The sequence below is a fragment of the Armigeres subalbatus genome, chromosome 3, assembly GCF_024139115.2.
Source record: "Armigeres subalbatus isolate Guangzhou_Male chromosome 3, GZ_Asu_2, whole genome shotgun sequence".
NCBI classification, from domain to species: Eukaryota; Metazoa; Arthropoda; class Insecta; order Diptera; family Culicidae; genus Armigeres; species Armigeres subalbatus.
In genome coordinates, this window is record NC_085141.1 from 310961770 (window position 1) to 310978990 (window position 17221).

The 17221-nt window shown below is 39.3% G+C and overlaps 1 protein-coding gene across 7 annotated transcripts in view; it reads left to right on the plus strand.

Annotated features, from left to right (window-relative positions):
• Nucleotides 1–17221, plus strand: part of LOC134225255 (formin-like protein) — a 269171-nt gene that overhangs the window by 215139 nt on the left and 36811 nt on the right. For all 7 annotated transcript variants that reach the window (XM_062705180.1, XM_062705181.1, XM_062705175.1 and 4 more), the window contains one exon: nt 16766–16852. In XM_062705180.1, the coding sequence (XP_062561164.1) occupies nt 16766–16852 (87 nt within the window). The remainder of the gene's footprint in view (nt 1–16765; nt 16853–17221) is intronic.

The following is a 17221-nucleotide window of genomic DNA, read 5'->3' on the forward strand; positions in this document are numbered from 1 at the left end:
TTATTGCAATAGCTATTTGGTTTTTCCCAACACCGGAGTGGTCGATCCGCGTCGGTATGTTTTGTGGCATATACACGAGGTGCTACAAATGAGTCAATTTTCAACGATTGCCTATGATGATTGGATTAATGGAGTGCAGTCACATAGAGCAATCGATTGGCCGTGTAGAGTTAATCCACTTCACTGAGACCTCGACCATGTGCTGTATTAGATTGAGTGTAGATAGGTGCAGTGTATGAAGTGTGCTTTACCACCAAAGTATCGCAGTCGTCAGTAGTGGATTTCAAGAGCGTTTTTCATACCAACCTCAGTACCTACTTCGAAAGGCGAGGATTTTTTTCTCGTTCTTTTCCTTCTAGTTGAAGTTGTTGTCGTTTTTACTTACCATACTATTGCTGCCAATTCGTTTGGATCTGACTGCATTCCCGGCAGGCCCCGAACAACAGCCCCCAGAGAGATGCCATGGGAGAAGGGAAATTACAGTACTCGCAGCGTAGCATCGTAACTCCCAACGAACGACTACGGTAACTACGTTATGTAATCTCCGTAGCGAGGCACCGCATTGTGTGATGGCGCATAACTGTTCTATTAGGTCGCGCGCCTCTAAGACGCCACCATCGCATCGGTGTCGTCGCAATCGCCAACGCAGGCGCAAAATTGCTATGCAAATCTATACGCCTTCGAGACACGAAAGAATTATTACCATCAAAATTAATAAATCAGTAGGTTAGTTTTCACGAAAGGCGCGTCTGTGATTGATAATGGTAAATTGTTAGCAACGCAAGTCGACAATTATCGCTTGTTATTGAGGCCAATCATCAGTGGAGCTTTGAAAAAGCGAATTCTGTGCAACAAGCATTTTCAAAGAATCTGACTTATCTGTTTGATGTATTGTTAAAAAAATAGATACCACTTTAGTTGGATTTGACACTTTTGGACTTTCATATTCAAATGAGGAATTTCAAGTGCGTTTTTTACTAAACGGTATGCTGTGTGTTGAGCACTTTTGAACGAAATTTCAGAATTTACATTGATCTTATTTTTATCTAAAAGTGCAGAATTTCAAAGTGGCTCTCTTCATTGGCATTACATCCCCCACTGGGACAGAGCCGCCTCGCAGCTTAGTGTTCATTAAGCACTTCCACAGTTATTAACTGCGAGGTTTCTAAGCCAAGTTACCATTTCTGCATTCGTATATCATGAGGCTAACACGATGATACTTTTATGCCCAGGGAGGTCGAGACAATTTCCAATCCGAAAATTGTCTAGACCGGCACCGGGAATCGAGCCCAGCCAACCCCAGCATGGTCTTGCTTTGTAGTCGCGCATCTTATCGCACGGCTAAGGAGGGCCCAAAGAGGCATTATAATTAAATGTTTTGTATTTAAAAACTTGCTACTGTTTTATGGTAAAATAAAAGCAATCATTTGGAAAAATGTTGTTTAAATTCTTCAGATAAATATTATATGTATTTATCATATACACACTGTCAGCGCGCGGCGACGATTTAAGCTAAAGTGGCTAATAAAACCAAAACAGTATCATTAAATACTGCAACCGTCTAGAGAACCAGTCAGACAAAGAGCCCCAATTCAGAGTTCCGGAAGATGATTTGTTGCTGCTGCTGTTGATTATTGGAGGGTGAGGGGTAGAAAGACCCACCTTACGATGGTGGTGGTACCACGCCGGGCACTATTCTGCCGAGTCACACTGACACGATGTCAACGGCTTGTTATGGTTCCAAGCAACTTGATGGTGATTGTCGAATAAAAGCCTTTGCTGCATACATTGAAGAGGCACATTCAATTATTATTTTTAATTGTAGAGCAAAACAGAGCTCTGCATGGGCCGTACCCCATTAGGAGTGCTGCACCTTTTCGCAGTTGCAGTTTGTTTATGGCATCGTTATGATTTATTACTTGGAATGTAATGTGCTTTTTCTGGGTGACAAATGGGAATGCGAAGACACGTGCTATGAGCAGATTAAAAAGAAAATTCTTCAATTATGCGATATGTCTGACAACTATGAACGTTTTCTATTGGAATTAATGTTTGTCTTCCAAAACTATTTCATCATTCATGATACATCCATGATTTAAGAAGAATACAATTCAAATGGCCTTTTAAACACAGATATTCTCCCAAACTGGTACATGCATGTGTTCAGATAGCAGAAATATAGCAGCAGAGACATTAACGTGAATTAACAGAGTATAAAGAAACTCCTTCTAACAGTAAGTATAATCCAATTGATACTCAATACTTGTTGAGCTTGCTACGGTATGGCTTGTTAATACAACAAATAGAATCTATTACAAATGAATCATTATCTAGAAGGGTTAGCACATTAACAAAAGTTGCCTATTGAACTAAATGACCTACCCGTTGTATTTGCTGCTGTGCAATTAACCAGAATCAATGAAATATCATCTCGAACCAAATGAAAAGAAGCCGAGACAAGCTTCCAATTATCTGCTTTTAGAGACACCGTTCTCATAAGACCAATAACAATGCCGGCCACGTTCTCACAGTCAATAAGAATAAGGATGAAACGTTAATGCAACACTTGTTGCTAAAACAGACCGAAAAACTGTAAGAGGACAGCCCTATGGTCGGCTGTATGAGGTGTAGACGTATGTCTACGTAGATAAATAGGGGAAATTACGGCTTTGGCAGGTTTTGCTCTATTATTGTCTGGGGGTTTTGTTGACTAAATTTAACGAAATTTGGGCTCTTTATATGCAAAGAATGTTTAGGCCAAATTTGAGCATAATGAGTTATAGAAAACAACCCCTCTGACAATAATAGAACAAAACCTGCCGAAGCCATCATTTCTCCTACACTCAGGAAAATCGACACATACTTTATGGCAAAAATCCATATATTTTGAAATATCCATATCATGTGTAGGCACATAAATAATTGCATACAAATTCACACATGGATAGTATGTGTGAACACTCATGCAATGCATGTGGGCGCATGGAATATATGTGTCGAAACTATGGAATCCATTTTGCTACCCCCATTGCAAAAACCCATGTGTGAACTCATGAATATATTATGGGGAGTTTTTTGTGAGTGTAGACAAATCTTGTTGTCTGAAGTGTTCGCCTGAAATCTTCACACTGTTTTGCACATCATCATCACCGTTGCTTTGATCAGTCTGGTAGGCTTCTTAGAAAAATTGTTCTTGTCCATAATTTTCCTAAGCTCTATGTGGTTTAGACTGTCTTATGTCGCCTTAAAATCGATAAATAGATCGGAAGTTCTCACACTGCAGCTTGTCGCCTTTCTTCCTTACACTCCACCGGTAGCTGTTCAGTTTCCCAAATTCTGACCATCAGTTTGTGCTGGCAAGTGGCCAGCTTTTCCAGGCTCATCTTGATGAGCTCAGCTCCGATACCATGTATTCAAATAATTCGTATAGGTACAAGATGTTATGAAAACAAGAGCAGCGCTTGGATAAATTTCGTCCAAAAATATCCAGAATCTTCCGTCAACCCGAAATTGTTTATTAGGAATTAGTTTTGTCCAGCATATAAGGCACCCAGTGAAGCATCAGAAAACGGATCTTGCACAGACGTAACACTTGTCATATTTCCATCGTTCACTGATTTACTGATCAATTCAAATAATCATTAGTTGGCCAATCGATCACTCAGGCGCGCGAATCGGATTTGCTCTAGTTTGACGTTTGCTCACTACCACCATCTGGTTCGTGATTTGCCCAACTAACTGAAATCAACAGATGTCGTTAGTGTTTGAACGACGATGAATGTTTTGAGTGAATGTTCAATGTGTTATGTCTGTTTGTCTGTGGATCTTGTTTAACATGGTCGGATGCTGTGCAAAGAAATTGTAATCCACCTATAGATAGATATGAGAATTCTTAGTTCTTTTTCGAACAGTTGACAATATCAAATGTACTGAATTTTTCTAGGAAAAATTGAATTTTAGATGGGATGGACATGTTTCTTCTGTTAATTACCTGTTCCATCATTCAGGGTGGCCAGTGAGTCGGGAAATCGGGAAATGCGGGAAATATGCGGGAATTGAAAGTCCATGCGGGAAATGCGGGAAAAAGTCGGGAATTTCTTGAAGTTATACAAAAAATCGGGAAAAAAAGTCACCAAGTGTTCATTTTATAAATTTATGTATAATTATTCTAGTGTAAAGCATGAAAAAACATCTTTTAACGTAACGTAACGTTTGAAACTATTCAAAGAACTATCCGACTTTGTCAGAATATGATGAAAATGGTATTGCTGTAGTGATTATGTAAGCAACATGCCACCTACGCTTCGGAAGACCGCGGAAATCTCCGAGGGTCCTAGTAAAAGATAATTAGCATTTCGTTGCAGCTTGTAGATCCCTGAAGAAGATGCTTGTTCGATATTTTCTTGAAAGTGACTCGAGTTTTGTCTGGAGACTCTGGGATCCGTAATCGAGTATGTACAATTATGTTCGATTCCAGGCGCACATCTCAACAATCTCTGGTCATTCGTTGTTAACATTTTGATTTGATCACATGGTAATGATGTACAGGAGAAGTGCTTTAGATTATAGAACAGAATTTGGTCGTAAACCAGCATAAGGGTGAAGGAAAGACTGGCATGATGCTATAACAATATCAGGATGTGTATCAATAGTTAAAATAATCAAATCCATAAAAATTATGTAGCAACCCAAGTAACATTTCAAGTTTTATTCCGCTCTAGGAAAGGTTTTCAAGATCAATTTCTAAGATCTAACGATAAAACCGAATAATATACGGCAATCTTCGGATGACCTCTATAAGAGTAAGATATTGCCAAGTGGCCCTCTCCAGATAACCACTATAAACCTATCATAAGAGCATTTAGAAACCTTTTTTAAACCACCCGCAAAAAAAGGGAATTTGGCTGCGGCAGCTGTCAAAATGTTGCTTTGAAAAAAGAGAAACAAAACTTTGCAGAAAAATAATAACAAAATGGATTTCTGATGGAAGTTATGATGATGACAACAAAATAATATTTGCTTTCAGGTTTGTTTTTCGATTTACTGCCATTGAAAATGAGGTGCGCGTCCGATTTCATGGTCAAAGCTGGTGAAAAAATAAGGTTGAACACCACGCGCCGGCAATATAACGTACCTCAGGGAAATAGATTGAAAATATTTATTACCACATTATCTAAGATGTCAGCTAAATTGGTTAGTACTTTTACCGAAATTATTAGTAAATAAAATTTGTTGTCAGAAAAGGCATGATACGCGGTGAAAATTACGTTTAATCATAAATTTCAGTGATATTTTTCACTGACTTCGAAATGCATTTCCATTTTCAATATGGCCATCATGGAATTTGATCAGAAAATTTTCGCTTTTTTTTAAACACCGTCATAAACTCTTCGCAATGCAAACATTCTTATGGGGGTAATTCATTTGACCACATTATGACCAAAAATTGGAGCTTTATCCGAGCGTTGAGAATTAGATTTATTACGGTCTTTATCACAACCATGGATCTGTTCATATGGTCAACGGGAATTTGACGTTTGAAGCTTTTTTCAACAGATTTATGAGAGGTTTATTGATAGCGGTAAGAGTGCCAATAAAACTGAGCAATTAGCTTGGTGATTGCTGTCATAAGTCTGCCATAAGAATTAGATAAATCCAAGAAGCATGGAAATTGTTACTTGGGAAAGGTAAAATAAGTATCATTAACTGAAAATAGATTGAGGCAAAAATAAGAGATAGGTAACAAGCAATGAAAGACATAAAGGTTATAACTATTATTATCTTAATTTATTTAAGCCCTGGACTGGCTTATCTCATAAACACGAAGGTGTTAGAGAAGATGGATGCCAAAATATTGGCAGATGCAAACATGTTTATTCGCTCAACAGATTAATTTATTTGTGGTTAACTATAGCAAAATCAGCAATGATTCGAATTGTTTTGGGCTGTCATTTTGAATATGAAACATCCATTTCCCTAGCAGTTGTTCTAGATTCATTTTTTTTATAACAGTTGAATTTCAAAAGCTTAAAACTGTTATACCGCTCAGTTCTATTTTCTCCGGATTTGAACCACGAGTGAATCACGGGATTCAAACATTTTTCATTTGTTTCCAATCCACTTTGATCCACAATTCGCCTTTTTAAAGAGCAACATTTTTTTCATGAAAAGAAGAATTTTTCAAACACGAATAGAACACTGCTGGTGGAAACCAGCGAGTTTGTTCTATTTTACTCAAGATTTGAAAAACGTTCGAAAATTTGCAATGAAACTGAATCATTGCTGATTTCATTCTTAGCAGCCCTAAAAAATTGACCTTAAATTGACTGAGACAATAAAACTTGATAAAATGTTTGACAGTAAATGTCGAGAAGTAGGAGGTTGAGGGTTCGAGTCCTACCAAGATACGTGGATTCTTTTTCGCAAGTTTCATTTCAATTTGTCGATTTCGAAACATTTGCTGTGCATATGCGCAACTAAGATATTTAACAAAAAAAATTGTCAATTGACTTTTAGAATAAATTATGACTATTCACGTTTTTTTGTCGTTTTTTTTAATCTTCAAAATTATATCGGGAATTTTTCAAAAATATCGGGAAATATGCGGGAATTTTAAAATGTAAGTCAAGTGGTCACCCTGACACTCCAAGTGCTCCAAGTTCTGGCCTTAAAAAAACGCACTCAATACACCGTAGGCGGTTATTATTGCCAGGAAAGTTCTAATTTTAAATGAAGTTGGTAGCAGACAGCTAATTTTAGTTCACCGAACTTCAGTAATTCAAATGTCGTTTTACATTTCGTTCGGTAATGTGTACGGCGATAATTTGTTTTTACCGTATGATTTGTATTTTTTAACCGAATACGTTAAAACTTTCAAATTGTTCGGTAAAGTTTTACAATAGTACGGTAAAATAAACCATGGTTACCGAAAAAAACTGTAATTTTCTATGTTTACCGAAATATTTCGTCATTTTTTTACCGAACAGCGAAATAAGATTTAAATGTGATCAACGCACAGTTGTCCAGGTAGCAGACAAAGCGGTAATAAGTTTTCCAAGCCTAAAATAGCAGAGATGAAAAAAAATTGTTCTACAAAGTTGTTCCTAACGGTAAGGGGAACAATGAGGCTTTCATAAAAATTAGGGTGGGTGGGCCACATTTGAAAAAAAAATGGAAAACAAAACTTTTTTATTTGCAGAGATACGGGTACACAATGTTCCGCAAAATTGTAGTTCAGCCAGTTTCCAAGAATTTTGCTCAAAAAAATATTTCTCTAGCTCTTACATTGACTGATTTAGAGCAATTTTCCCAAGTTTACTTCGGGTGACCCTTAAAATAGTTTTTTTGCTCTAACTTCTCTAATTTTTCAGCAATGTGTTGTTCAGACCACTTTTTGAGCTTTTATGGGCGCAACTTTTCAAAAGTCATTAAGGTTTTTTTTTTCGAAATAAACGTTTTCTTCAAAAATAAACACATAAAAATAGCAAATTAGTGCTTGAAAATTGAATTAATATGGGGTTATTTTCAATTATCCCCTTGATCTAAACACCTTGAAATGGAGCCTGAAAGTAGAAGAATAAGGTCGAGAAAACAGATTGAAAAAATATTTGCGCCATTCATAGATACTCAGACTCAAGGCTCAAAAAGTGAAATTGCTCTACATCAGTCAATTTAAGAGCTAGAGAAATAATTTTTTGAGCAAAATTCTTGGAAACAGGCTGAACTACAACTTCGCGTAACATTGTATACCTTTATCTCTGCAAATAAAAGTTTTGTTTTTTTTTTCAAATGTGGCCCACCCTAATTTTTATGAAAACCTTAATAAGCCCCTTACCGTTAGGAACAACTTTGTAGAAAAAAGTTTTTTTTTCTATCTCTGCTATTTTAGGCTTGAAAAACTTGTTAGCACTTTGTCTCCTACCTGAACCAATGTGCAATGTTACTCCATAATTTCTTAACTCAGAGGTAACTTTCTTAACTTCATAAGAAAAAAAATGGGTAAAAAGGCAGGAAAAAAAGAATATTCTCGTCCCCTTCTATCTAGGGTACAATGTCCAATAGTGGATTTCTAACCAATAGTGAACCCTCCAGCCACAGTTGCATTATCTATATACATGAAAATGAATTTCTCTCTGTCTGAACCTTATAGACTCCGAAACTACTCAACCGATCTGAGTGAAAAATTGTATTTAGAGGTTTTTGGGACCGGGATTCTTAAAATGGTTCGAGACCCCTCCCCCCTTTGGGAAAGGGGGACTCCCATACAAATGAAACAGAAATTTCTGGATAACTCGAGAACTAATAATAAAATAATCCAATATTGGCCGAAACAAAGTTCGTCGGGTCTGCTAGTTACATCATAAAATAAACATTCTTCTATGAACTTCCATCGGGAGAACCTAACTTACATTCTAATCCTGATTTGATTACATGCATTGGAAATGCTATAAAAAGTAAAAACATATGATTTTTTTACAATTTTGTAAAAAAAACCCGAGAATGTTCATTATAGGAATATTTTGAGGGGATGGGAGCATAACAAGGAAGAAGAACATCCCGAAAGGAACATGAAAATCAAATGAAGTATCGACTATAGGAAAGTAATTTCCTATTACGGCTCCTCAGGGGGTCTATTCTATCTAGGACAAATTCAGTCAGAGTTTGAAATGTTCATTTTAACGAATAACGTAATGTTTTTTTTATATTTGAGTGTTATGTACTGCCAATTCTCATTTCTCGAAAACATTAAATGAAATACCGAACTTTATTCAGAAAGTTTGTGAAAACAACATCAAGTCTGTTTGTCCCATTGTTGAATTTCTACGCGTATTTGTCTCGCAGAGAATAAATTCATCATTATGGAAGATTTTATTTATCATCAGACTAAGGCCGGAGTGGCCTGTGCTGCACATAAAAGACTTCTCCATTCAGCTCGGTTCAAGGCTGCACTTCGCCAACCACGCAGTCTGCGGAGGGTCCGCAAGTCGTCCTCCACCTGATCGATCCACCTTGCCCGCTGTGCACCTCGCCTTCTTGTTCCCGTCGGATCGTTGTCGAGAACCATTTTCACCGGATTACTGTCCGACATTCTGGCTACGTGCCCGGCCCACCGCAGTCTTCCGATTTTGCGGTGTGAACGATGGATGGTTCTCCCAACAGCTGATGCAACTCGTGGTTCATTCGCCTCCTCCACGTACCGTCCGCCATCTGCACCCCACCATAGATGGTACGCAACACTTTCCTTTCGAAAACTCCCAGTGCGCGTTGGTCCTCCACGAGCATCGTCCAGGTCTCGTGTCCGTAGAGAACTACCGGTCTTATAAGCGTTTTGTAGATAGTCAGTTTGGTACGGCGGCGAACTCTATTCGATCGGAGCGTCTTGCGGAGTCAAAGTACGTACGATTTCCAGCCACTATGCGTCTCCGAATTTCTCTGCTGGTATCGTTATCGGCGGTCACCAGTGAGCCCAAGTACACGAATTCTTCAACCACCTCGATTTCGTCACCACCGATAGAAACTCGTGGTGGGTGGCTCACATTGACCTCTCTTGAGCCTCTTCCTATCATGTACTTCGTCTTCGACGTGTTGATGACTAGTCCAATCCGTTTAGCTTCGCTTTTCAGTCTGATGTAGGCTTCCTCCATCCTCTCAAAGTTACGTGCCATGATATCAATGTCGTCGGCGAAGCCAAATAACTGGACGGACTTCGTGAAAATCGTACCACTCGTGTCAATCCCTGCCCTTCGTATTACTCCCTCCAAAGCGATGTTGAATAGCAGACACGAAATACCATCACCTTGCCGTAACCCTCTACGGGTTTCGAAGGGACTCGAGAATGCCCCTGAAACTCGAACTACGCACATCACCCGATCCATCGTCGCCTTGATCAACCGTATCAGTTTATCCGGAAATCCGTTTTCGTGCATTAGCTGCCATAGCTGGTCCCGATCGATTGTATCATATGCGGCTTTGAAGTCGATAAATAGATGATGTGTGGGCACGTTGTATTCGCGGCATTTCTGCAATACCTGACGTATGACGAACACCTGGTCTGTGGTAGAGCGTTCACCCATAAATCCCGCCTGGTACTGCCCCACGAACTCTCTTGCAATTGGTGTTAGTCGACGGCATAAAATTTGGGAGAGTACCTTGTAGGCGGCGTTCAGCAATGTGATTGCGCGGTAGTTGCTACAATCCAGCTTATCGCCCTTTTGTTGATGGGACACACGACACCTTCCATCCACTCCTGCGGCAGAACCTCATCCTCCCAAACCTTGGTAATCACCCAGTGCAGCGCTCTAGCCAGTGCTTCACCACCGTGTTTAAACAGCTCTCCTGGTAGTTGGTCAACTCCAGGGGCTTTGTTGTTTTTCAGCCGGCCGATCTCCTCCTGGATTTCCTGGAGATTCGGAGCCGGAAGTCGCATGTCCTGCGCGCGTGCTCCTAGGTTCATTACCATACCGCCACCGTTGTCTGCCATATCGCCATTCAGGTGCTCTTCGTAGTGCTGCCGCCACCTTTGGATCACCTCACGCTCGTTCGTAAGAAGGTTCCCGTTTATGTCCTTACACATATCGGGCTGTGGCACGTGGCCCTTACGTGAACGGTTCAACTTCTCATAAAACTTTCGTGCGTTATTAGCGCGGTACAGTTCCTCCGTCTCTTCACGGTCTCGATCTTCCTGCTGGCGCTTTTTCCTCCGGAAAATCGAGTTTTGTCTGTTCCGCGCCCGTTTGTATCGTGCCTCGTTCGCCCTCGTGCGGTGTTGCAGCAATCTCGCCCATGCTGCATTCTCTCCTCAACTAACTGCTCACATTCGCCGTCATACCAGTCGTTTCTCTGATCCGGAGCCACCGTGCCTAGTGCAGCGGTTGCGGTGCTTCCAATGGCGGATCGAATATCTCTCCAGCCATCTTCAAGAGATGCTGCGCCTAGCTGCTCTTCCGTTGGGAGTGCCACTTCCAGCTGCTGCGCGTAGTCTTGGGCTAGTCTACCGTCTTGTAGCCGCCCAATGTTTAGCCGCGGCGGACGACTCCGACGCGTGTTGATCACCGTCGAGAGTTTTGAGCGCAGACATACTGCGACGAGGTAGTGGTCGGATTCAATATTCGCACTGCGGTAAGTGCGTACGTTCGTGATGTCGGAGAAGAATTTACCGTCGATTAGAACGTGGTCGATTTGGTTTTCCGTTACTTGATTAGGTGATTTCCATGTGGCCTTGTGGATATTCTTACGATGTACGATATTCTCATTATGGAAGAATCTGTTATATAAACGAGCGATGCTTATAGGAATAGTGTTCACTGATTATTTCTCTCAGTGCTTTAAAGATCTTCATCCTAAGTGTTAGAACCGTAATATAACACATTCAGCCACGTGGAGAATTAAATTATATAAATAAAGCGAATCAAGATATGTCGATCTACGCGGAACGGAGCGGAACGGTTCGGCACTTCATCCCATAGCTCCTATTTCCATCCCACCAAAAACAAAGCAATGAAAAGGAATTTATTGTGTTTCTTATTCAGTTCAATCAAAGTTAATTGCCTATATTCCGGGTATTAAACCACCCGACTTGGGCATTAATTTACAACAAAACACCCGACTGTACAAGAAAACATGATCGAATAATACCTGAACCAATCTGCGTTGGATCACCGGGACGCCAATCCACAAGTCTTATGGAAGCCCCCATCCCCTCAACACAGTCGAGTCTTTCCTGACAACACTCAACAGCCGGTCCTGTCCCGGTCCTGTGTCTGAGTACGGAGATGGGGCCACATCCTAAAAAGTTCTGGAAGTACGTAAAATAGCAACGTAATGAATCTGGCCTTCTCTCGCGAATGACGCTTAACGGAATTTTGGCGTCTAATTCTCAGGACATCAGTAGACTGTTTGCAGAAAAATTCGCCAGTGTTTTCAGCAATGAAAGATTATCAGAAGACCAAATACGAAATGCTATGAGCTCCGTTCCTATCTCCGGCCAAGCTATGAGCATGGTTGATATCAATGTTGGAATAGTTCGCGAAGCTGCATTGAAACTGAAAACATCCTACAACCCCGGACCAGATGGAATTCCTTCCGTATTTCTGAAAACGCACATCGATGGCATTATTACTCCGTTACTCCATGTTTTCCAACTTTCGATTACGTCAGGAATTTTTCCGTCTTGTTGGAAGATAGCGCACATGTTCCCTGTTCATAAGAAAGGTAACAGACGGGCCGTTGCAAATTACCGTGGTATCACCTCATTCTCTGCTGTTGCCAAGTTGTTCGAGCTAGTCATCATGGAACCTCTACTCGCCCATTGTAAACCATACATTAGTGACGACCAACATAGATTTATACCCGGACGGATACGTATTTCGACCACAACTGTGTGGTCGAAATACGTAACTGGAAAGATATCAAAATTATTGGTGGAATTAAATGGAGAGTACTAAACTCGTCTTAGACGGTTGATGAAAATATGTTTTCCATTCGAACTCATGATGTGACACTTTACTCGAAATTGATGTGTTCAAAACGTTGACCATTTTCAACAGACATGCTTTTTTTAACTTCTACCTCTACCTCTTCGTCCGTAGTGCCAGTCGGGGTACGAGCAACTTAGGGAAGATCGGGTAACCAACCCTAGTGGGATGGGAAGTATTCTCTTTGACCTGATATAAAGTTATAAGCTAACAGGCTATCGTAGAAATAAACATAATACATAATGATAACTTTTATTACGAACAGCTTACAAAGAAGATCAAGGGCTTATTCGAAGGGAATTTCCAAGAAATTCAATGTTTACTGTTTCATGGACGTGGAACGCTTTTTGTATGTAGTTATCGATCTCGTTTAGCCCCAATGCCCTATATATCACGAGTTTTCATATTTTATGTCATTTTATCTGAACAGATATTGATAAATAATGTTTGCGAAGCAATGACTAACGAAGTAGGGGAGCTGTTCCGTTTTCCATCTCACTGAACATATATTCATCTCATCGAAAAACAAAAAAATACAGCACCAATCTCGTCGCTTCTTTTTGCTAACAAGCGTGCTCAATGGTGAAAAAATCACAAAAATAAGAAACAATGTTGTGAAAACTCATATGTGAATCATATTTGTTTGTTTATTTGTTTATTTGTTTATATCATCAACAGGCTGTATTGGCCCCAATGATGCTCACTTATAATTAATTACAAAATGCGAAATTACATTATATGGTCAAGTATCATTATCAACTATTCCTAAAAAAGAACTGAACCTTTCGCGAATTAGTTGACGGGACAAGTTAAAATCAAAACGAGATGCAACTCTGTTGAATAGTCTTTGAAGACCGCCAATAACACCGAACATACCGTAGTTCGTTCGATGCATAGGAGCCCTGAACATCGAACTATTCCTAAGGGATCGGGGTTGCACGTGGTAGTTAATTTGTTCCAGAAGAGAAGGGCAGTCGAGTCGTCCTTGTAGTAGATCTGCTATCAGTAATGCCCTCGTTGTGCTTCGGCGGACGGAAAGGGGTTCCAGATCAATCAAACGGCAACGGCTTTCATAGCTTGGAAGACGGAAGGGGTTTTGCCACGGTAATCTGCGCAATGCGAATCTCAGAAAACGACGCTGGACGGATTCAATTCTTTCGGCGCCGTTATTATAGTGTGGAGACCAGACGACCGAGCAGTACTCCAGAACGGAACGAGTCAGGCAACAGTACAACGACTTTAGACAGTAAATGTCCGTGAATTCTTTGGCAATCCTGAAGATGAAACCTAAAACCTTTGATGCTTTGCTGACAACGTAGGAAACATGCCAGATCCTCCCAGATCCTTAACTTGATTGACTCGTTCAAGTTCTGTGTCATACAAGATATACTTGTGAATTATTGTTTCCCTTTTCCGCCGAACATTTGGATGGGTTAACATCCATTCGGTTAAGCACGCACCAACATGCAAAAGCATCCAGTTGGCGTTGCAGAGAGTGACAGTCTTCAATGGAACAAATTCGGAGATACAGTTTGAGGTCGTCTGCGTAGCAAAGCCGTGGTCCCTTGATTGTCAGGATGGCGTCGTTGAAATAGATCAGAAATATCAGTGTTCCCAGGTGACTACCCTGAGGAATGCCATGGTAAAGCTGCATCCGGTTAAATATGATTGGAATCATCGCAAGAGAGACCCGGATAAAAAATACAATAGAGTTGCAATAAAATATCATAAAAATACAATACATTTTATTTATGAACATTAAATTCTATTGTTTTTATATCATACCAATTAAAGTGCCATATTGTTGTTCCAATAGACGTACAATAGATTCTATTGCCAGTAAAAAGTTGGCAATAGAATCACAATAAATTCAATTGTAATGGCAAAAATTTGTTCGAGAAAAAATCGATTTTTTTATTGTAAAGATACATAACAACCCCTATTTTCTGTTGTAAAACTGCCATTTACAATAGGCTTTATGGTGGAAAACAATATTCTTCAATGTTATTCAATTGTGACCCACAATAGAGTTGACCGTAATTACTATTAACTTCAGCGTAATGTTACAATAATTTCTATTGTATTTGTTTTGGAATTTTTTATTAGGGGAACCATTGATTCCGAGGCGATCCAGTTTAGCAATAGCTATGCGGTGATTCAATTTGTCAAAGGCTGCTGTTAGGTCGGTATAGATAACGTCCGTTTGACTGCGATCTACCATGTTGCTGTTGATGTAGGAGGTAAGGCACAAAAGATGTGGTCGAAATACGTATCTGCAAAGATATCAAAATTATGGGTGGAATTAAATGAAGAGTACTAAACTCGTCTTAAACGGTTGCATACATTCCACTAAAAAGAGCTTAAATTTTTTTCCCCATATTTTGATGTTAACATCAAATTGAAATCTTGTGTTTTACAAATGTTATTTAATTTTTGGTTTCAAACCAGGGTTAGTTTCAACCTTGACTTTGAAAATCGAACTAAATTGAATCCGCTGTGAGAAATTTGAGATATCCAACTCGTGTTTAACCGAAAATCATTATTACATGTTTTGATTTTATTTTTCTGTATTTTTTAAATTATATGACATGACATCAATCTTATTATCAAAACAAGTTTTCAATAGGATTTCAAACTTTGGTAAGGTTGTAAGCTTTCCACGCTGTCAAAAACATCAAATGTTTCTCTCTACGTCACTCTGCTCCACATAATATTCCACAAATGTATTCACATGATATTCCACAAATGCTATATTTAGTGGAGTTCTCAAATATTACCGATTTGTGATTTTTTTTTTCGTGTAGGTTACATTCCCCCCTGTTCTTGCTCCACAAGATACATACATATTCATGCAATGTCAGACATATAAAAAATTATCATTAAATATTTGTAGAAACGCTAATAAAACACAAAGGTAAAATGTAGGCCAAATTCCAGTTGGAACATGCAGCCATCGATAATGAAGAAAAATAGTGATATTTAAATTAACAAGAATATAACTTTGAACCACAAAAAATACATTTTACTGCTTGAATGTTTACACACCTCCAAGAATTTATGAATCAGCATGTATTCACCACGACAAAATGTAATTATTGTAGTTCTCAGAACAAAAAAGAATGCATCGTATTTTGACCTACTCAGTGGCTGAATCTTTGTGAAGTGCATAAATAGCGTTGTTATGTTTACATGCACAACATGCGATACGACAAACAGATAGGTACGTTGGTTTGCTGATAACGCATTATCTCCGCCCTATGCAGGATGCATGGCAGCTTCTGACTTAGCCGTATACGCCGACGATGTAATATGTAGCACATGTACATAGATCTATCCACCTACATTAGGGTGTCCCAAAATCTTTTGCTTTGCTCTTTTTACTGAGCTGTGATACTTTTTTCGTAAATAAGAATCGCTCATAACTTCAAAACTTTGAAAGTCAAAATTAAACTTTTATGGTTAATTTATGGTTAATGTTTGTTTAACATTTTGTCCTTTATGTGAATGCTAAGAATTATTTCTCACAAAGAATCAATTTTGGGCCAGGTGACGTTCAAAATTTCAATGTTTATAAAAAGCCTGCTATCAATATCATAATAGTGAAAGGACTGTCGTGATAGGAAAAGATAGGGAGGGATAGTATTCAGAATATAATATCGACATGTCTTTAGCGGACCGTATTTTTCAATTTGTAACACCCTAAGCTGCTAACTGATTACGATTAGTACCGGCCGTCGTCGTCGTCGTCGTCATCGCCGTGATTAGTTGTACTTGATGCATTTATCGCCGGTTTGTATTTACATTCATGCGGCTAGTTATACCGGCGGCGTACTTCACCGACAAACTGCAGCAATGAAAGTGAAAAACAACGATGATTATTGTGTCCGATAAGAGTGCCACTGCTGCTTCATCAGCAGCTGCTGCTTGCCGCCACTCTGCTGAATCTAAAATAAAACAATGATGCAATGATTGTTTTATTTTTAGCTATTCTGCAGCTACTCACCGCATAATAATAACATGGGTGGCATAAATGCGGCATATCTGAACGCTGGGCATAAGTTCATAAATAAAACATCACACTTATGTTTGCATTAGTCACTTCGGATATGATGGGAAATTGTGTTACTCATTCCTCGCCATGTAACCCGAGCTATATGAAATATGTATTATCCCTTTTCAGGCGTTATTTTTTATAGTACAAGCAACCACGTATCGTCCCCATTCGGTTAAAGAAGCCCAAACAACAACAGTTACACCAATACTAATTTTTATTACCTATTATTTCTTTCCAGGAAATGGTCCACGCAAAAGATCCCCCCGCGCATTATCTCACCAAACTGCGAACCTATCTGGATCCGAAAGCTTCGCGAAGCCATCGGGTAAGTTAAATGTTTAAGTTAATAATGTTTTAGAATTGATGTTTATAACTTCGATGGTGTATAGAGTTCTAATAAAAATGAATGAGTTCTATCCGCTGCAATTCAAACGCCAGAGCTAAATAAATGTTGAAAACCTTTTAGTCAAGTCGGTTTATTACAATAATAGTCATCCATCGATTAAAATTTCGGAAAAATTATCAAACCTCTAGAATCGAACCTTCCATCTCTAGGTTGCTGGTGCAATGCCTTTACCGACTAAGCTATTGGAAGTCCCAAATGTAATCTACTAGCATATTCAAAGACATTTTCAATTCATAAACACTTCAGTAAACACTATTGCAAAGCAATACCATTAATGAAGCGTTATCG